At 43.8% G+C, this 22,348-nt stretch overlaps 1 protein-coding gene across 4 annotated transcripts in view; it reads right to left on the minus strand.

Moving 5' to 3' along the window:
* Nucleotides 1-22,348, minus strand: part of SLC10A7 (solute carrier family 10 member 7) — a 339,519-nt gene that overhangs the window by 176,123 nt on the left and 141,048 nt on the right. For all 4 annotated transcript variants that reach the window (XM_029602657.1, XM_029602585.1, XM_029602751.1 and 1 more), the window contains exon 5: nt 6,394-6,432. In XM_029602657.1, the coding sequence (XP_029458517.1) occupies nt 6,394-6,432 (39 nt within the window). The remainder of the gene's footprint in view (nt 1-6,393; nt 6,433-22,348) is intronic.

Raw genomic sequence — 22,348 nt, forward strand, 5'->3', positions numbered from 1 at the left:
AGGTCCTATGTCGGAAAAATCAATCGTTACAGGAACCTATTTGTTCAGTCATTTTTGCAAAGGCAAGACCTGGGGGCCGGATTTAGGGCCCGCACTTGCAAGGTTCCGGAAGGCCGAGGACTGACGCTGCCATGGCTGGACGTTGGACAGGGGGGGGTGGGGAAATCCCCAGGCAGCTGGGAATGGAGGCTGATGGTGGCCGATCCCAGCCCTGCTTCCAAGTCAGCTGGAAGCCCAAAAGGAGGAGGAAATTGCTGGGTCAACATTTCCTTTCATTTTTTGAAGTTCTAGTACCTTCTAATGGACTAAAACAAGGTCAAGTGCCGAGCTCCAGCACAATGGACAGCTCGCATATATGAAGATTTCCTTCAGGCCACATTTCAGTGCCTTTCTGTTTCTGACAGGAGTAATGTTTCCAGCAGCAGGCTCTTGGCTATCAGATTTTATTAAAAGCCTATCAAGGGGGAAAAAGAAATCAAATCACTTTTTCTGCTCCCCTCTTATTGTAAACCTAACTATTTAAATAAGAGGAGGAGATAATGATATTAACTTCTTAACTTAAGGCAATCCCTCTGTGGCACAGTGCTAAGACAGTCTCTTGATCTGAAATTTATGTAAATTTAATTCATTGATCATTACTTATTGCCAGTCTAGCTACATTAAGAAAAAAAAGCAGTTTTCTGTAACAATTAGGACCTTAATAACAAAAAACGCTGTGCTTTAATTAGACCTAGGACATTATTAAACTGCATAAATACAAAACGGCTCTGTATTCTGCAGAGCTGGCTGCCTACGGATCTGCAGCCACACATCTGTTCTTTAAGTAAGTATTCTCGCTTTCTCACCCCGCTTCCTTCAACCTACCTAGACGGTTTCCTTACCACTGGTAGCACACCAATGCATCCATATCTGGATCTACGCAAGCTGAAATACAAATCACTCCAAACCCGGCTAGGCCCACAATGGGCTAAGCCAGGGGTCGGGAACCTTTTTGGCTGAGAGAGCCATGAACGCCACATATTTTAAAATGTAATTCCGTGAGAGCCATACTAACTACAACCCCCCACCCTCCTGACCCCCCCCCCCAAGACCTGCCAAAAGTCCCTGGTGGTCCAGCGGGGGTCCAGGGCTCGCAGACAAATCTTTAATAAAAAAGTAAAAATCTAACAAAACCCCCCACCCTCCTGACGCCCCCCAAGACCTCCAAAATTAATTACAACCCCCCACCCTCCTGATGTCCCCCAAGACCTCCAAAACTAATTTACTACAACCCCCTACCCTCCTGACCCCCCCAAAGACCTGCCAAAAGTCCCTGGTGGTCCAGCGGGGGTCCAGGAGCGGTCTGGGAGCGATCTCCTGGACTTGGGCTGTCGGCTGCCAGTAGTCAAAATGGCGCCAACGGCGCCATTTTGTCACAGGGGCTACCACCGCCATTGGTCGACCCCAGTGACATAGTGAGGGCAAAGGGCCATCGGCACCATTTTGACTACTGGCAGCCGACAGCCCAAGTCCAGGAGATCGCTCCCGGACCCCCGCTGGACCACCAGGGACTTTTGGAAGGTCTTGGGGGGGTCAGGAGGGTGGGGGGTTGTAGTAAATTAATTTTGGAGGTCTTGGGGGGGCGTCAGGAGGGTGGGGGGGTTTTGTTAGATTTTTACTTTTTTTTATTGAAGATTTGTCTGCGAGCCAGATGCAGCCATCAAAAGAGCCAGATCTGGCTCGCGAGCCATAGGTTCCCGACCCCTGGGCTAAGCAATTTAGCAGCTCATTCCAGCTCATAATCTCAGTTTTCAATAGTGGGGACAGGGTTGAGTGAATCCCGATTGCAAATCAGCAACTGGGGAAATTTTCAACGGCCATTTACCCGGGTAAACTGGCAGCCTGGAAACTGCCCACCCTATCTGTGGGTAAGAATACGTGCGGGAGATCAACGACCTGCCTACCTGTACCCCGGGAAAAGAAGGCAGGCACCGGAGGTGGGGGTTAGGGCTAGGAAAGCAACTCACGTGCGTAGTCTTGCAATTTCATAACCGCACGCATTATTTTGAAGGGGAAAAAAAGTGTACTCGGAAAAAGAGCAAATCTGTGATCTTCAGAGAGAAAGGTCGCATGGGCTTCCCCCTTTGAGAACCGGCGCGAAGCCCACAAGCAAAGGAATCCACGGACGTGACTGCCGTGTCCGCCGGCCATGCTACCACAAGCAATCTTTGGGGGATATCCGGCAAAGCCATTGAACATACTGGAGATGGGTGATTTATATCCCAGTTTCTGGGCTTCTATTCCTGCTCCATGACTGAGATCAAACACAGTCCACCTGAAAGACCTGACCCAGATTATGGACTGCACTAACAATTCTTCATTTTAAGGACATATCACTTGACGAATAAAAGAAAATGCTTAGTCACAATTTCTTTTCCTTTAAATCGATATTTTGCCAGAAGAATTTTACCACACCATGTTACACATTATCTATCTATACATACTGTATGTAAATACCTACAGTACCTGAATGTAAACCGATGTGTTATCTAAGATCGAATGTCGGTATATAAAAAATAATAAATAAATAAATCTATATGGAGAGAGAGAGAGATTAGAAACAGTCCCGCAAATTCAAAAGGGAGAATCTAAGAGAGGAAACATAATTATTAGAAGATAAAGAAAATACAACACAATATTAGCAGGACACAGATCCTATTCAAAACTTTACAATGAGCAGCAGCAAAATTAAACTGGGCTTAGTTTAAAGAGTTAGACTATTTCAAGATGGAGCTATAAGCAGGTTTGTCTCTAAGCGATGCCAGGGGAAAGTGCTAATCTGGCAATTCTGAGCTGATCAACATATCTGCGGGCTGGTAAGGAATTTTTACACTGTTGTAGAACTGGCAGAGGTGAGATTTTTTTTTGTTTGTTTGTTTGGACAGAGGGGAGTTTGCATTGCCCTGGATTTCCATGTAGAGAGAGCCGCTGGACAATCAGAAAGATTGGATTCAATGGATCGCTGGCTCCTCTTTCAACTCAAACCAGCTATGCAAGCTCAGATACTGAAGGGCCACAAACTGGCATCGTTTTCAGAATATTCACAATGAATCTTCAGCACAAAGTTGTGCAGATATTTGGTCCGTGAATCAGGTACACTTGCCTTACTTTGGTTATGCTAAAACCTTGGAGGAGCATTTCTTTTCTGATAGCAACAGATCAGTGAGTCATGTCTCCAAGTCCCCTTCATCCCGCCTTGTGGAGGATTTTATGGCATCACTAAACTGACTCTCTTTCCTAGCCAGGAGCAGCACGCCTTCCAACTCACTAAAACGTACAGTTCAGACAAGGCACATTTCCGCAAAGCTCTGCAATCAGCGGTCATGGAGTCTGCAAACAGAGCACCCCTCGGAAGGTAAAACCACTGCTACTTCAAAGCACAGGAGTCATTTCGACAGGGCTCAGGCAGACGAAGACCACCCCAATTTGCTTCATTAAAAAGTGACTCTCTGGAGCTAGAAGTCAAGCTGCAAAAATGATGAGCCTGTCATGCGACTTGAAGGTCACATCTTCTGAGCTTACCCGTTAAAAATTACTAAGGCACAGGCAGGATGATAGTCCCAGGAGCTGACGTCACTAGAGGATGCCTTCCTACCGTCCACTATTCAATCATCTTGAACTCTGCATCTCACTGCAATTGCTAATAGTTCACTGCAGATACCACTTTAAGTTACTTAATTGAAAGGTGATTACAGCTTCACCGAGTCTTACCTATAAAAATGTTTGTTAGCTTGCAGGAATTCTGTCTGCAATCCACTTATTTTAAAATATAAAAGTCAAGCTCCACTTTAACTTTTAAGGCGGCGAAACTTTCTTAGCATGGCATCGGCCCAAAGTGGGATGTCAGCTCAGACTACAATAACCTTATCTGATCAGTTTACTATTTAAACCTTGCTTTTCTTACTTGTTTAGCTATCGCTAAACACATGAGCACTTAGATCCCTTCTGGAGCCGATATCATGAGTTGGCGCCTTCCTATTGTCCATTCCTGAAAAGACCCTCCCTGGATTTTGTGTTCTGAAGTTATTTTTATTGGCCCAGTAAAACATCACAAATAAAAGCCAGACCCAAACAGTGCGTCTCAGAAAAACAACATCAGGCACATCCCCAAACTTATTTCTCCCTAAAGGGTAAATTTTAAGAAACTGGCGCGCGTGAAAATCAAGAGATGTGTGCGTGGCCGGGCCGAGCGCATCTTTAAAATGGCCCGGCCACGCGAGTATCTCCTGGTACACACGGAAGTGCTGGGCTCTGTGAAAGGGGCGGGGCCTAGGCGGGGTGAGGGCTGGCCGGGGACATGCCATTAAATGGTGCTGTCCCAGGGAAGCATGCGCCAGCAGCCAGCCAGCGCACAGACCTTACTGCATCTCTTCAGATGAAGTAAGGTCCAAAACAAAAGGAAAAAAAAAAAAAAAGGTAGGAAGAGGGTTTTTAGGGGTAAGGGAGGAGAGGGGAAAAGGGAAGCAGAGTAGGTAGGGGGTTAGGGATGCTCCCTCCCAGTCCGCTCCTTTATTGGAGCGGACTGGAAGGGAACTGGGCAAAGGCCCGATCGGGTGGCGCGAGTCGTCCCTCGCGCACACACGTGCGCAGCAATATAAAATCGGCACGCGTACGTGCGCGCAGGTAGTGGATTTTATAACATGCACGTGCGCATGTTATAAAATCGGCCCATCTTTTAAAATCTACCAGTTAATGACTTGGCTGTCCTTTTTCTTGCAGCAATTTTTTTTTTTTTTTTTAGTTTTTTCCTCGAGAATGAGGCACTGCTGCTTAAATACAATTAAGAAATCTATTGCTGGCAACATCCCCCCCCCCCCCAAACAAAAGAGCCCCAATCGTAATAAATTAAATCTACAAAATCTAGAGGCCCATGCACTACCATTCGAGAAAACAGTTAACAATCAGCAGCTTCGAGGGTGATGTTTAAAGGCTTTGTCGAGCCAACTTTTGGAATCGGTCAAACAAAACCAGAGATTTGACTATCCTACTCCCCTCCCCCATCCCCTGACCAGCTAAATTTTATCTGGGCAATTCATTCCCCGCAAAAACTTTATTTTTATTTTATGTAAACAATTTTTAAACAGCTTTCCCGACAAAGTTGGCATAAGCGGTGTACAGCAATAAGTTTAATTATAAGCTCCAATAAATAACAGATTTAAAAAAATATATCTAACCAAATCATTTGTTACACAAATCATTAAAAAACCCAGTGGTCACAAGAATAATTGTGATCACCCACCCCACAGTCACAAAAAACTAACTCTACCGACCCTCAGCCCTAGGGTTAATCGGCCTATCAATACAGACCCACAATTTAGCTGGATAACAAAAAAAAAAAAAGAGAGAGAAGGCATTCTGGGGATGTGAATAAACTATAGCTTGTGAGTGTCGATATCCAGCACTAGTCAGATAAAGTTATCTGGTAAGTCTGCTCAGAAAAACACCCGCCCTACAGTTCCCAAGATGACTTTATCTAGGCATGGATAAGTTCCGCTGAATATCCGATTAAAGTTATCCAGATAATTTTACCCAGATATCTTTCCCACTCACTAGCTCACTGAATACTGTCCTCTGAGTTAAACTGGCAACGTATTTCCTCAGCGTTTCTACCACCTTGACAGCAGAAACATTCTAATGGACAGTTCAAGTCCGGCTTTCACTATAAAAATATCTGTGATTGTGCGTCATTCCTGTGTAGCCCCTCAATGCAGCTCATTTGTGTGCCCTTGACTTCCATAGCTCTGTGATCCTTCCTTTGAAGAGAAAAATAGTGCGCACCAAGGGTGCCTTCAAGATAATCCTGCTCCATTTGAGATGTACTATGTTTCTTTCCACACTGGTTGGTTTTTTCTAGTCGTGCACGACGGTTATTTTCTGGACGGCGAAAGACGCTAAAACTTAAGAGCATGACACCTGCGTCAACAGGCACTCCCTTTCCGATCATCAAGGACATGCTTTCAATCCATATAGTCCCTGGCCCCTTGATACAAAATAATGCTTAGCTGATGAAGCTCATTATAAAAAAAATCTATATATTGACCGGTTGCTCTGTAACGGCACAGCAGAATGACTAATGATTCTTCTATCAGTCCATCCAGGGAGAAGAAAGGGGGAACCAAGAAAAGCACACACTTTCACTGATTGAGATCTAATAGCATGTCTTGAGGAATGTTTACCTTCCATTATCTCAAATAATGTGCTAAAAAATTATACTGAGGAGACACGTAGCAATCTATTGCTAAGATCTCTCATAGCCACATATGCATATATACATACAAACATGCCAATAACAATAACGAGAACAGAAAAATTAGCTCATTTCTGTGTACACTGCACAACCACAATGCTACTTACCAAAAAACTCCCGAAGGCTGAATTAAAGATAGCAGCTGCCTGGAGAGAAAAAAAGGAAATAGATACAAATGGTCAGTGAGAGTCTACGTAAGGAATAAATTCTGCCCTCTCGCCTTTCAACCACAACTTGGTGCCCCTCCCTCCTTCATCAGAGCAACGCTGGTTACTACTTAAAAAAATTACCAAGGTTTGCATTTCACTGAAAGAGATGAGATATACTGCCAAATCTAGCAGGCATTTTTTCCACATAGACAAAAAAATAGGAAAATCTCTTCAGTACAACAAGCCCCATAGTATACAAATGCCTAAATGAAAAGTGTCTAGGGATGGAGGATGGGGCGGGAAAGAGCAAATTTTGCATCAATGTGACAGCGGTTTCCAAGAGAATCATTGTCCATTTGTGTAGGAAGCCTCGTGTTTCCAGATTTTTATAATTAGACACTACATGCATGCTTGAGGAAAAGTGCCGACTCGCCAACAAGGCAGAGATCTGCTCTGCAGGACACCTCCCACACAATTCCTCTTCAGTAGCGCTTCTCACTTTCCTCATTTTTACAACACTGATGTTCACTTGGTATTCTTATTCAAGGAATTTCTGTGAGCAAATACGAATTAATCACACTTTTACAAAATGTTGATAACATTTCAAATCATCTATTATCAATGCATAGCAAAGAATTCTAGTAGTAACTAAACCTTTAACTTCAGTGTCAAAAAAAAAAAAAGAAACCATTTTAGAACATTATGTTGGGTTTTTTATCCGTAATTCACAAACCCCCCCCCCCCCTCAAAACTGATTACTCTAGAAAATCGCCTTACTTAAATATCCAGAAAATTATAGGCAAGCAGCATTTAGTTCCATCCATAAAATCACTAAAGTCTGTCAAATTAAATCTTCAATAGCTTCCCCATGAGCCAGAAGAGGAGGGATGCCATCCTGTCTAACAAAAGGGTGCCAAGAACAAGGTGAAATGCTATGTATAGGGATGTGCATTCTTTTTGAACAAATGTGCAAGCTGCAATGCATAGGTCCCTATTCGTTGCATTTGTGGGGTTCCAAAACGTATGGCGAACCCCCATGAATGCAACGTATCACTAACGAATAAAACCCCCAACCTCCTGACCCCCCCCCCCCAAGACTTGCCAAAAGTCCCTGGTGGTCAGTGGGGGTCCTGGAGCGATCTCCTGCACTCGGGCCGTCGGCTGCCGGTATTCAAAATGGTGCCAATAGCTTTTGCCCTTACTATCTCACAGGGGCTACCGGTGCCATTGGTCAGCCCCTGTCACATGGTAGGAGCACAAGAAGGTGCCAGCCGTCCATTGCTAGAGACTTAGGGGCAGATTTTAAAATGTGCGTGCACTTCCCAATGCGCATACGTGGACGCGCTGATTTTATAACATGTGCACGCATGTTATGAAATCCGTGGGCCGCGTACACATGCACGCCGGATTTTATAATCCACACATATATGTGTGGGCGGCACGTGCAAGGGGGGGGACTTTCGCAATTTCCACGCGGCGATGCATTCCGGCCTTCTCAATTCCCTCCCAGTCCGCTCCAATTAAGGAGCAGACTGGAAGGGAACTTCCCTACCCCCCCCCCCCCTACCTAATCTTTCCCCTAAGAGTCCAGAACCGAAGGAGTCTAGAAGAGAAGAGTTTCAAGCTCAAATTGGAGAATCCATCCAGATTTCCACCTTAGGCAAAGCAGGACACAAGCTGGGAACATCTGGCAATGTGCTGGACCGCAGGGACAATATTTTGGGGGATTTAGGGGAGCCCCGCAATAAGTTTTCTCTTCTCAACCAGGACCCTTGCCCTGCAGACAAGTAAGGAGATGGCGCTGCCCCCAAAGAGTAGTAAAAAGTACACCTGCACAGTGAAGAAGAGAGAGTTCCCTCTGTAGGACTCAGATCAAACACAGATATGAAGTAAAACAAGCAACACATCGACGGACATTTATTTCATTTCTGCAAGGCAAGGTAAAGCTTCTTTGAACACCCACATCGTATCCTGCCTGTTTATACAGCACTAACATCACCAAAGGGGACAGTAACTCACCTAAGGGAAGGTTCCCGTTCACCGCCTGGGCCTAAAAGGTTAAGCTTTTCCCCATAGAAAGAATCCCTCCTTGGGGCTTGGTAAATTTGGGGAAGTGACAAAAGAAAATGGCACCAAGACTCCAGACTACCATAAAATCTGAAAAAGTGTCACACTCCCCTCAAGTTGTTGTTTTGTTTTTTTTTTTAATGAATTTTAAAATTATAAAGAAAGAGGGAGAGAAAAAGGAATGGGTCCCAAAACTAATTTCTCTTGCTGAGGTTCTGGAGGGTATGACAGAAAGAGCAGTTACCACCTAGAACCAGACCGCTCAGCTTTTTATTTCAGCTTGAACTGAGTCGCCCATTTCTCCACTGCCTCTCCTGTCATTGTTAGGCCTCATCATGCTATGCCCTAAGCTGGTCCATGCCACTCTAACATATTTCCTGATTCCTTCCACACCAGTGAAGAATGGGGAGTAGCTCCTCCCTTTCCAGCACCCTGCAGAGAAACAGAAACAATGCAGCAGATAAAGACCGTATGGCCCATCCAGTCTGCTCATCTATCCAATTCATTTAGCAATATAATTCTCATCACTTCCTCAGAGATCCCCTATATTTATCCCATACTTTCTTGAATTCAGATACTGTTTTTTTTTGTCTCCACCACTACCCTGGGAGGCCGTTCCACATATCCACCACCCTTCTCTGTAAAGAAATATTTCCTAAGATTACTCCTGAATCAAACCCCCTTTCACCCTCATCTCATGACCTCTCATTCTAAAGCCTCCTTTTCCATTGAAAAACGCTCACCTCCTGTGCATGGAAACCTCTGAGATATTTAAATGTCTCTATCATATCTCCCCTACCTCGCCTTTCTTCTAGGATGTACATGTTTAGATCTTTAAGTCTATCTCCATATGCTTGATCCAACTCTCTGCTCACCCAATCAAAGAAATTACGAAAATAAGAACATAAGAAATTGCCATACTGGGTCAGCCCAAGGGTCCGTCAAGCCCAGCATCCTGTTTCCAGATTTGTCTGAGAAGGTCTATCTCTGGTAAAACAAAGCTGTTTTGAATCTTGCAAGCCACAGGATTCCAGAAACAGCACTATCCTCTGTTTTAGCAGCAATTCCATTAATCTACTCAAAACAGAGGTCAGACTAACTGGCCTGTAGTTTCCAGCCTCCTCCTTATGTCCACGTTTATGAATAGGAATCACATCTGCCTGTCTCCAGTCCACCAGGACCACTCCCTACTCTAAAGAAGCATTGAAAAGGTCAGCCAGCTGAGCTGCCAAGACATCTCTAAGTTCTCTTAGTACCCTCAGATGTATCCCATCTGGCGCCACTGTCCTATCTACTTTAAGTTTAGTTAACAAATTAACAAGCTCTCCTCCCTTCTCCCCATCACACCCAGTCATTCTCAAACTCTCCTCCACCACCACTTACCCCTGTACAGGCTCTCACTCTTTTCCCTGCAGACCTGCTATTGCACACAGTGACTCTGCCTCCTTTTTTGCACCTGGACTGGGGCCAAAGACAGCACATATCCATTCCTCTCAGCCCTGATCAGAGCTGAAGATGCCGTTTTCTCCTGGCCCATGGCAATCAGCCCATTTCAGATAAATAGGGGTGACCATATGACGTGCCATGCTGGGTCAGACCACGTTCCACTGAGCCAAGGTCCAACAGTGGCTTGTCCAGGTCACACGTGCCCATCAGATCTTCAATAGTTGATCTATTTATTGTATCTCACTCCCAGGGATAAGCCCCAGCTTTCTCAAGTAGACCTGGCTAATAACTGTTCATGAACTGAACTTTTCCTTCAGGAACTTCTCCAATCCTCTTTTGAATCCCACCATATTCGTTGCCTTGACCACATCCTCTGACAGTAGATTCTACAGCTTGATGGTGCATCGAGTGAAAAAATACTTCCTACAATTTGTTTTAAATTTGCCAGTTGCTAGTTTTATGGAGTGTCCTCTAGTCCTAGTATTGGTTGAAAAAGTAAATAACCGTTTCCTATTTACCCGTTCCACCCCACTCATGATTTTATAAATTTCGGTCATCTCTTTTCCAAGCTAAAGAGCCCTAATCTGTTTAGCCTTTCTCCATAATAAAGCTTTTCCATCCCCTTTATCATTTTTGTCATCCTTCTCTATACCTTTTCTATGTCCAGTATGACTTTTTTGAAATGGGGTGACCAGAATTGCACACAATTAATGTGGTCGCACCATTATGATATTTTCAGTAGAACAGAAATATTTTTAAATAAATAGATAATACATTTGTTCTCTATTCCTTTCCAAATAATTCCTAACATTCCATTTGCCTTTTTGACCCTCCACTGCACACAGAGTCAAAGATTTCAAGCTATAATCCACAAGGATTCCAAGGCCCTTTTCCTAGGTGGTGACGTCTAACATGGAACCCAGCATCATGTACCTGTAGTTTGGGATTATTTTTCCCTACCTGCATTACTTTGCACTTGTCCATATTAAATTGCATTTGCCATTTAGATGCCCAATCTCCCAATCTCACAAGATCCTTATGCGGTTCTTCATAATCCACTGCTGTTTTAACGATGTGAAACAATTTTATGTCATCTGCAAATTTGGTCACCTCGTTCATTAAGCCCTTTTTAAAAACTGGTATCATACTGGCACCCTCTGGTCTTCTGGTACTGTGGCTGTTTTAAATGATAGGTTATAAATCACCAGAAACAGGGCTGCAAATTCATTTTTGAGTTCCTTCATTACTCTGGGGTAAATACCATCCAGACCTGGTGATTTGCTATTCTTTAGTCTGTCAATCTGAGTTATTTCATCCTCCAGTTTCACGGTGATTCTATCTAATTGCTCAAAGTCATCACCATCAAAAAATATTCCTGGTGTGACCCCCAACATCCTCCTCAGTAAAGACAGAAACAAAGAATTTATTTAGTTTTTCTGCTATTTTTCTTGTCATCCCTGACCACCCCTTTTACCCCTCAGTCATTTAGTTGCCCAGCTGACTCCTTTGTACTTGAAAAAGTTTTATTAGTTGTTTTTACCTCTACAGTAAACTTCTTTTGAAATTCTTCTTAGCCTGCTTAATTATTTTTTACATCTAACTTGCCAGTGCTTATACTTGTCCTTAGCTATACTGAAATCCTGGCTATATTTATTTTAAAAATAATGCATCATATAGAAGAATGCTGAGAGGTCAAATCTAACATGAAGGGGGGCATTTACCATATGGAAAATGTCCTAACACATGGTATTTGAAATACTGATTGTTACTGCGACCCCAGCACTTTGAGTATGGTAATGAGCCTATTAGCATGCAAAGCAAATAACGCGGCTTGCCTACAGAATCGCAAGTCACATTATTTCCCTAACAGAAATTAAGGCAGCTAACAAATTTGGCAGCACAGAAAAATGGGAGATTTCAATTACTCTGATATTGACTGGGTAAATGTTACATTAGAAAATGCTATGGAGGTAAAGTTTCTAGACAAAGTAAATGACTGCTTCATGGAGCAGCTGATATGGGAACTAACGAGAGGTGGAGCCATTTTAGACTTAATTCTTAATGGAACACAGGATCTGGTGCAAGAGGTAATGGTAGTGGGGCCGCTCTGCAACAGTGATCATAATACGATCAAATTTGACTTAATGACTGAGGGTGGACATTAAGTAAATATACTGCTCTAGCATTTAATTTTCAAAAGGGAGACTGATAAAATGAGGAAAATACTTAGAAAAAAAATCTAAAAGATGCAACTATAAAGATTATGAGCTTACATCAGGTATGGACATTGTTTAAAAATACCATCTTGGAAGCCCAGACCAGATATATTCCATGCATCAGAAAACATGTAAGCTCAAATACCTGTTGGCATGGTTGAAAAGGGAAGAGAAAGAGGGCATTTTAGCCAAAAAGAACTTTTCAAAAATTAAAGAAAATAGGAAAAAACATATGCATTGGCAAGTTAGATATAAACATTGATAAGGCAGTCAAAAGAGAATTTGAAAAGAAGCTGACTGTAAAGGGAAAAATTCATAATAAAAACTTTTTAACATATATCTGAGCAAGAAGCCTATGAGAGAGTCAGCTTAACCTTTAGATGATTGAGGGATTAAAGGGACACTTAGGGAAGATAAGGCCATAGTGGAAAGACAAATAATTTCTTTGCTTGGGAGTTTACTGAAGTAGATGATTGGAGATAACCATGCCAGGAATTTAATGGTTATGATTCAGAAAAACTGAAACAAATCACAGTGAACCTAGGTGATGCAATAGGGCAGATTGACAGACTAAAGATTAGCAAATCGCCTGGACCAGATGGTTTATACCCCAGAGTTCTGAAAGAACTGAAAAATGAAATTGCAGATCTATTACTAGTAATTTGCAACCTATCATTAAAATCATCTATTGTATCTGAAGATTGAAGGATGATTTGGGAAACTATAGACCAGTAAGCCTGACTTCAGTGCCAGAAATAATCATAGAAACTATTTTACAGAACAAAATCACAGAACATATAGATAGACATAGTTTAATGGGACACAGCCAGCATGGGAAGTCTTGCCTCATGAATCTGCTAATAATGGTGAGCCAGTGGATATAGTGTATTTAGATTTTCAAAAAGCATTTGACGAAGTCCCTCATGAGACACTCCTGAGAAAAATAAGAAGTCATGGGATAGGAGGTAATGTTTATTGTGGATTGCAAACTGGTTAAAAGATAGTGAATGGTCAGTTTTCTCAGCGGAGAAAGGTAAATAGTGGATTGCCTCTGGGATCTGTATTGGGACCAGTGCTTTTTAATATATATATAAACAAACTGGAAAAGGGTATGATGAGTGAGATGATCAAATTTGCAGATGAGACAAAATTACTTTGAGTTGTTAAATCACAAGTGGATTGTGAGAAATTGCAGGAGGACCTTGCAAGACTTAGAGATTGGGCATCCAAATGGCAGATGAAATTTAATGTGGACAAGTGCAAGGTGATGCACTTAGTGAAAAGTAGCCCATACTGTATTTACACCATGTTAGGAGTTACCACCCAGGAAAACGATCTGGGCCTCATTATGGTCAACACTTTGAAATTCTTGTCTCAGTGTGCAGCAGTCAGAAACGTAAACAGGATGTTAGGAATTATTAGGAAGGGAATGGCAAATAAAATGGTGGATGTCATAATGCCTCTCTACTGCTCCCGAGACCATACCTAGAGTACTGTGTTCAATTCTGGTCACCACATCTCAAAAAAGATATAGTTGAACTGGAAAAAGTACAGAGAAGGGTGACCAAAATGATAAAGGAGATGAAATGGCTCCTCTATGGAGAAAGGCTAAAGAGGTTAGGGCTGTTCAGCTTGAAGAAGAGACGGCTGAGGGAGGATATGACAGAGATGTATAAAATCATGAGTGAAACAGAATGAGTAAAATGTGAATTGGTTATTTACTCTTTCAGAAAATTCAATAACTAGGGGACACTCCACGAAGTTAGTAACACAGTTAAAATAAATCAGAGAAAATTCTTTTGCACTCAATGCACAATTAAGCTCTGGAGGCACATAGTGTAGCTGGGTTTAAAAAAAGGTTTGGACAGGTTCCCGTAGAAGTCCGTGAACGATTATTAACCAGATAGACTTGGGTGAAAGCCACTACTTATACCTGGTGTTAGCAGCATGGGATCTATTTAAGTTTTGGGGACTTTCCAGGAACTTGCATCCTGGATTGATCATTGTTGGAAACAGGATACTGGATTTGATGGATCCCCGGTCTGACCCAGTATGGCAATTCTTATGTTCTTATGTAAAATTAGCAACAACTCAAGAGCTGTTGCTAACTTTCCCTGGGGACATTGAGACGCTAATGCGCAGATAAATGATTTAAAAGAGCTTGAGCAGTCTGATTAACCCTTCTCAAGTATATCCAAACATGTAGGGGTATGTAAGACACCTCTTGTCCCACCTGCCCCTTGCAGACCTACTGATCCAAACTAAAAAATAAAACAAGTTACAGCACAGGCTCCTTCTTGCACCCAAACCCCACCCCTCTTATACACAAAGGTGACCTGCCCTCTCTCCCAGATCCCCTCTCCCCCCCGCACCATGGGGCAGATTTTTAAAGTTACGCGTGCGGAGTACATTTGTGTGCGCTACCCGGTGCGTACAAATGTACACCCGATTTTATAACATGCGCGCGCTCCCGCGCGCATGTTATAAAATCCAGGGTCAGCGCGCAAGGGAGTGCACATATGTGCACCTTGCGCGCACCGAGCCCGAGGGGAGCCCCGATGGCTTTCCCCATTCCCTCCAAGGCCGCTCCACGCCACACCCCCGGACCCGCCCCCGGTCCGCCCATTTTGGAAAGCCCCGAGTCATATGCGCATCCCGGGGCTTGCACGCTCCGCCGAGCCTATGCAAAATAGGCTTTGAAAATCTACCCCCATACCCCTATACCTCTAGATCCCTTGTAGTCTAATGGAAACTTGGAGTGTTCCATAGGCTCCGGGTCCTGGACTCTATCTTTAAATATTGCACCAGACAAATTGGTTTTATACTTTTGCTTCTGTAGACAAGTAGCACATTTAAAACAAATTGGAGAAAATTATTTTTCAATCAACGCACAATTAAGCTCTGGAATTCCTTGCCGGACGATGTGGTTAAAGCAGTTAGCATAGCTGGAGTTAAGAAAGGTTTGGACAAGTTCCTGGAGAAGTCCATAAACTGCTATTAATCAAATTGACTTAGGGAATAGCCACTGCTATTAATTGCATCAGTAGCATGGGATGTATTTAATGTTTGGGTACTTGCCAGGTTCTTGTGCCCTGGTTTGGCCTCTGTTGGAAACAGGATGCTGGGCTTGATAGGCCCTTGGTCTGACCCAGTATGGCAACATCTAATGTTCTTATTACATATAGATAAATACCGTGTATTTGTCATCTGAAATGCAAGCTTAGAGAGGTTTGTGTTAAACACCTCAATTTACACTTAGGTTTATATGTTTTTTAAATAAAAGAGAAAAAAATATAGAAAGCCATTCACAACATAGTTTTAAAGGTCTTGGAAACTATTATATATGTCAAAAGAATTTCAGTCAAGTACTAAATATAACAAAGTGAAAAACTGGAAAATTGTATACAGTAAGCTTAAGGCACATGTGGTACTCTTAAGAAGTTTCATCTGATAATAATCCCCATCACCACCACCAATAAAAAACAACTATTTGTATACTAACAATCTGAGAGGACAAATTATTTTAGAACTACCTTTGCCTGAGGAAACCCCGACTTGATCGCGTTTAGATTTTATCGGTTAGTGCCAAGAGAAGTATTTTTACTTCTCTTTAAAGACCAGCACATTTCCTTCTAAACCTGTAAGAAAATCTTGCCTCACTGTGCAGGACCCAACAAAGACTACAGTGCATTTTCAAAATGGGAGAACAAACCAGTGCAATTCACAGTTCGGCTATGTAAAGCATGCAGGGCTACCATAAGAAATATCAACTGTCTCTATTCAGCTTTATCCTTTCTACAGGAAGCTACTTCATCCTCCAAACAGCTGTAATAGTAAAGCAAAAAAAAAAAAGGGCAAAAACCATTTTCATACATATTTTCAAACGCCTACTACTAGGAGCATGCAAAGTTCCGCTATTCTAAAATTCCCATTATCAAGAAAAAGCATGGGCTTCAGTCCATAAAAGTGTCTGTAATTATCTGAGAACTGGCATTGAGTAGACATCACAACCAATTGTCTCTGCTTTGCTTAAAATCCAGCCGTCTGCAGGCATAGCCATGGTTGATCAGTAGTTTTCCTCTACTTCTCCCCTGAGTAGCTTTAGTAGCAGCGATAGCCCAAGAATTAAGTAGCATTGTTCCAGGTCTCAATGGGGATGACAATGAGAAGTAGACGAAGGATGACATTAATGTTCACGTGTCTCAAACTCTCACAGACACTGAAATTAACATTGTTTTGAATCCCAAGACAGCACATGCAGGCCGATGCAATACTGTGTGCTCAGGCTAGCGCACAATTAACCCGCGTTTTGGACGCACGTCCATAATCCTTAAGCAGTAAGGGGATTAGCGCTTCCAAAACGCTTGGCCAAACCAGCATATAGCTAATAGTGATCATGACATGTAAATGCCATGTTGATGAGGCTATTAGCTATTACCCCATTATATAAAAAAAATAAACGTGCGCCCGACATGCATATTTTTACCCTCAAAAGCTAACACTAGCCCCATTGCTGGTATTAAGTCTTGAGAAGCCCCAAAAGTTAGCATTCTGGAGGCACATTTTTAGCGTGTCGGTATTGCATCAGCCTGATAGTGTCAGCAGTGACAATGAGGATGTTAAGACTAGCTCTGCAAGAGAAAATGGCAATGAATGAGGCTATGTCCACCCATGAGCCAAAAGATAAACTTCCTGGAGCAGAAATCTTTTATAATCTAACAGGAAATCATGCAAATGTACAGGCTCCAAGATAAGCTTATAAGCAAGAAGCCGAATTGTATGAAACAGAAGACACTGATGGGAGGTATTCAGGAAGGCTCCAGTGAATGTGCACTGCAGTATACTCCTAACCCCATCAGTCACTGACCAGCCCGATACCACCTTTGAAGATCTATCTGTGACATTCCCTGATGCAATAACTTCTCCTACCCAGATAATGCCTAAAGCAGATGGATGGCACCTGACTACATAACAGACTGCTACCATTCTATGATGTGCGGGCTGCACCATCGATAATTACTTAAACAGCTGTACTTTCTGTAGTCATTGCTTCGCAGTTTCTTCATTTTACTCTTTATTTAAGAATATTCAAATTACATGTCAAGAAAGTAAAAACTTGAATGGAAACAGCAAAATACAGCTTGCAACAGAGTGTAAGCAAATAAATAAAGAAAATAGAAATCACTACCAGACTGAAAAACACTACCTTAACCTCACAATAAGGAAAAGAAGCAAGACCTCTAAGGTGAGCTAAAGTGCGATACCCAGATTCCAAATACAAAACCCAAGACTACTCGAGAAATCGGGTGAACATGCAGGGCAGCAACACTCTGGACTGCTGGCCCGGCCGAAAAGTCAACAGTTGGTCAGGCGGAAAAAAAAACAAAAAACATATATATATATATATATATATATATATATATATATATATATATATATATATATATATATGTATATATACACACACACACACACAAGTGCCCTGAAACATTAGATAGAAACATGCTCCAAGCTATACAACTCTTGGCTTTAACTTACGACAATTTTTCCTTTTGTACTGTGCAATATGTCAAACAGCAGGAAAAACTCAGATTAACATATTCCAAAACACAAGCATGCATATTACAAAAGTGCAATTTTAGAATCCAATCCCTGGCTGGTTCTTAAATAAAATTAACAATTAAGAAAGCCCCAGCTGCAAGCTGCTCATCTGACCTCTCTACCATCCCTGCCTGAAGTCACTTGTGTTCCCCTCTCCCCACCAGCCACCGTTTTGGAGGGAGGAAGATAACCCACTTTAGAAGCGAGGAGTAGGGCATCGCTTGGAGACTTCAAAGCCTCCACAAGATACTTTGAAGCACACCCACAGCTGGAACCAAAGTTACCTCGGTAAAGTTTAAAACCGCAAGTTCTCCCTCCACGCGCATTTTCCCAGGCCTCTCTTTTACCCTGCAGGGCCAAGCAGTTTGATTTTTCCTAAGGGTAAATTCTCCGACTTGAAGCAACTTCGTTTTCTCCTCACCTCACCTGTCCAGGTGAGCTGCCCGGGCATTTCTATCACTTTCCAAAACTCGAAGTTTCTAGAAAGAGTCTGAAAATTTTGTAGTAAAATCAGACAATGGCTTTCCAAGTGTCCTCCCACCTACCTGCTTGCCTGAGAAAAAAAGATTTCTTCCTGGAACCCTAAAGTTGCTCTGGACCCTCCAGCTATATCGCACCTTTCCTCCCAAACTGCTGGTGATCCTTGGCAAAAAGTACTTTAGCCGTCACGCTGACTCCTTCACTGCGCTGCAGCATCAGGGATTTGGTTGTGCTCCGCGAGCTCATGCTGGCTCCCTCATCGAGCTCCAAAGAAACCACCCAAGGGGGCCACAAGGAAATGAGGATAGAGAAGGCCTCTACAGCGGCTGCCGCCTCATCCCCTGAGGCTCAAAGTTGCGCCTTTGCTGGGAGATGGAACCTTGACTCGATACCACCTCCGGGGGCCATTTACCCAGGGCAATTCCACTCTTCCCCTCCCCCAACGTTGCGGGTTTCGAGTGGTTATATATGGGACCCCGAGAAGAAGGCCTTCCACTGCTGCGAGGTACACCTGCGTATTCTCTCCTCCTCTCTCCCGTAGAACAAAGTAAGAAAACCAATTAGGAGGAAAATAAACAAACAAGAAGCACGGTTTGCTGGGAGCAGTGAAGCACTCATCCAGCTTCAGGCCACCATCTTGCCTTTCTGTTTTTTTCTTCTAGGTCTATATGGGAACTTCCATCATCCAGAAATATCATTATCTGGAACCACCATGGTCCCAGCCTCTTTCGGATAAACGGTGCCGTGCTATATCGTTCTAGGTAGAAATACACACACATACGTATGTATCTACATACGCAGCGAGAGCACAATATTTATATGCAACTTTTAAATCCTTTTTTTTTTTTTTTGTAACAAATTTATATCAAATCTGGGGAAAAGTAAATAAATAAGAAATACCTGCCATTTAAGTTACCGGCTATGGGCACCAAATTGAATCAGGTGTCCTCTCCTCTTAAGAAAATTAAGTTGCTTTTGTGGACGAGCGCTTTAATGAGAACGGAGCCCGCTGACATTGACAGATGAGAACGGCACCAGAGAGAGCACGTAAGCAGGACAATATGTGCATGTTACAGTCCTGCAGCCTATTTTTCACTCACTATCCTGAACGACTTCGCTGTTTCTTCGGGGGCCTATTAATCTCAAATTTACTTATTACACACCGTTTATTTGAACATATATTCTGCAGACGATGACAGTTAATAAAAGGAAATCTTTTACAAGCTGCGTTTTTACATATTGCTCGGGCTGCAGCTCCGAGCCACTCTCTCCGTGATCACCAGAAGACGCCTGTGTGACGCTACTTAAAAATTTAAAAAACACCATACATTTAAATGATTCGGCCAAGCATGTTGGAGGCTCTTAAATACAGGCTTAAAGGCATTCAAAAATTTCTTACAAATAAAACAATGAGTAACATATCTCCATTTGTTTGTGAGATCACTCAGAACTGTTAGGAGGCTGCATGCTTTTACATCGCTTATTTATTAAAGAAAGACAGCCGTACAGAATATTATTCAAATAATTAAAGTTTGCAAGTGAATTAGTAACTGGGGTACGGAGGAATGTGTGGGGAGAAAGAGTAGGCTTTGGAGAGGGAATGAAATAAGGAGAGCGTAAAAGAATAATTTGGAGAGAGATGGCAGGAAACAATAGACCGCAAAGTGAGAAAAAAAAAAAAAGGAGGCCTGCCTTTTGCATCCAGTTCCCTGCAGCAGAGATCGGAAACTCTAGAGTTTTCTCCCCCAGAAAAAATTAATCCCTTGAGTGTGTCTAATGTGAGCATTTACTTCCTTCCCCAACCTGTCCTCTCTGCTCTGCCTTTCTCTAGTCTAAAACCATCTTCTCTTTCTAACTTTCCTGCCCTGTCCCTCCGCCTATTCTTAGCCCTTACCCCGCTCTGTGCCGCTCACTTTTCATGTGGTGGCGGTGCTGGGTGGGCATGGCGGGCGCTGGCCGAAAAGAGAACAGCTCCATAGGGGCCGAAAAGCATGGCAGGAGCTGCCGTAGGAATGCCAGATGGAAGATGGGGGCGAGGGGCAACTGGCGTCATCAGAAGTCCCAGGAGCAACGCTCAGGGCGGCTCAAGGGACAGCGAAAGGGCCCCCGCAGGCCTGCCGATAGGAGAGAAGGGGAGAGGCCGGAAGAAGTGTTGCTCAGATGCTAACCCCTGACTAAGTCTTCAAGCAGGCCGGGATCAGAGGTCGGAAACCTGCTTCGGTGGTACATTAAAAATAATCTTTCAAAAAAGCTGTGGTGGGGGAGGGAGAAGACATATTTTAATTTATTTCATTTTATATAAGACATTTCTTGTTTGCCTTGCAAACAAGTACTCAAGGCGAGTAACAATAAGAGAATAAGTACAAATAACAGGCGATCCATCTACCGTAACGGCTTAGTAACCTCCAGAAACCTGACAATATGTCTCTTGGCATCCAAGGGTCACAACAGAAGATGCTCCTCTACATCTCTCTCTCTCTGTCCAGAGATGGCAGGGAGATGGACTGATTCAAGTGAAAGTCAGTGACCACTTTTGGTGGAAAAGAAGGAACAGTACACAGCTGTACCACACCCCTGGAGTCACCCGGAGGAATAGTCCCCGGCAAGACAAGGCCTGCAGTTCGGAAACCCTCCACGCAGAACAAATTGCCACAGAAAACACCAAATTCAAGGTCAGTTACCCACAAGGTCAGGTTACGCATCGATCTGATCTTAGGGTCCATTAAGAAATCCAATACCAAATTAAGACTCCATAAGGGCACCGGAAACCGCAAGAGAGGACAAAGATGTTTCACTCCTTTCAGGAAACGGGCCAAAGCAGGACGAGCTGACAGGAAACCACCACTCACTGACCCCTGAAACAGGCAAGAACCGCTACTTGTACCTCTAAGGAATTGAGGGCCAACCCTTTAGTCAAGCCATCCTGCAGAAATTCGAAAATGAGCGGCATCGTGTCTGAACAAGGAAGAGTGCCTCGATCCTCACACCAGGCTGTTAGGATTTGTGGGTACGTGGGCCCTGGGCCGAGGTGAGAGATGATACTGCACACGGTGAGGAGCCCCGTGAGCCTCACAGTCGGGAGGCGAGGTCTCAGCTGTGAGCTGTGCAGAGCAACAGGTGCTGGAGAGAGAGAGAGCAGAGATGAGAGGCAGAGGAAGCCAGAGAGAGTGACCCCAGGTGGTGGAGTCACGGAACGTCAGCGCAGGGAGCTCACGTTAGTTCTAGCTTGAGAGGCCTTGAATCTTTATTAGAGAAGTAGAGTGACATTACCCGCGGAACAGGGAGTGTGGCAGAAAGACACACAAGCGCTGGGGAGCCCCAGAGTCTGTAAAATGGAATATACCCACGGAGGAGTCCTCTGTAGTGATGACACAGCAATGGTCCGTGGAGCGGGGTACATCGGTGAGGGTCCTCAGTAGCGATGTATTGGTGAAGATCCGCAGAGCGGGGTACACCAATGAGGGTTTCTCAGTAGCAAAGGTATCGCAATGGTCCGCAGGGCATGATACTCACTGTAGCAGAATGGAAGTTCCAGAAAAGGCCCCGGGAACGGAGCAGGCAGAAGGCCCTCCGAGGAGCAGATAGCCAGAGACAGGAAGGGCCCCCGAGGGGCGGGTACCCGAAACGTCTCACGCCATGGAAGCAGGAGCTGGAACAAGAGTCTGTAGCAAGCAAAGCAAATTCAGCAATGAGGGAACTCGTTGCCAAGTCGTAGGTAGGCAGGGCCAGCCGGCTTAAGAGTCCTTGAAGGATGACATCATCCGAGGGGGATGCCCAGAGGTTCCCGCCATGACATGCATAAGACTGGCCAAGTAGCATGCGTGTGTGCCTAAGGGACGCAGAGGGCAAGATGGCAATCGGCAGCGTCCATGCCGTCCAGGGGGGCCCGGGAACCAGGCCGTGTAGGTTGGCGATAGCTGGCGGAGGCCGCGAGTCGACCCAGAGGAGTCAGTGTAGTCAAACAAGAGGTGAGCAACAGCAGCAGCAGCCGTCTGCGACCGACGGGCGTAACACAGGCCTCACTCGCCAAATCTACACATAGACCAAGGAAGTGGAGAATTTTCTAGCTCTCAGCAAGGTAGAAATCACTGCCGCAGAGTATC

The sequence above is a fragment of the Rhinatrema bivittatum genome, chromosome 1 (assembly GCF_901001135.1).
Source record: "Rhinatrema bivittatum chromosome 1, aRhiBiv1.1, whole genome shotgun sequence".
NCBI classification, from domain to species: domain Eukaryota; kingdom Metazoa; phylum Chordata; class Amphibia; order Gymnophiona; family Rhinatrematidae; genus Rhinatrema; species Rhinatrema bivittatum.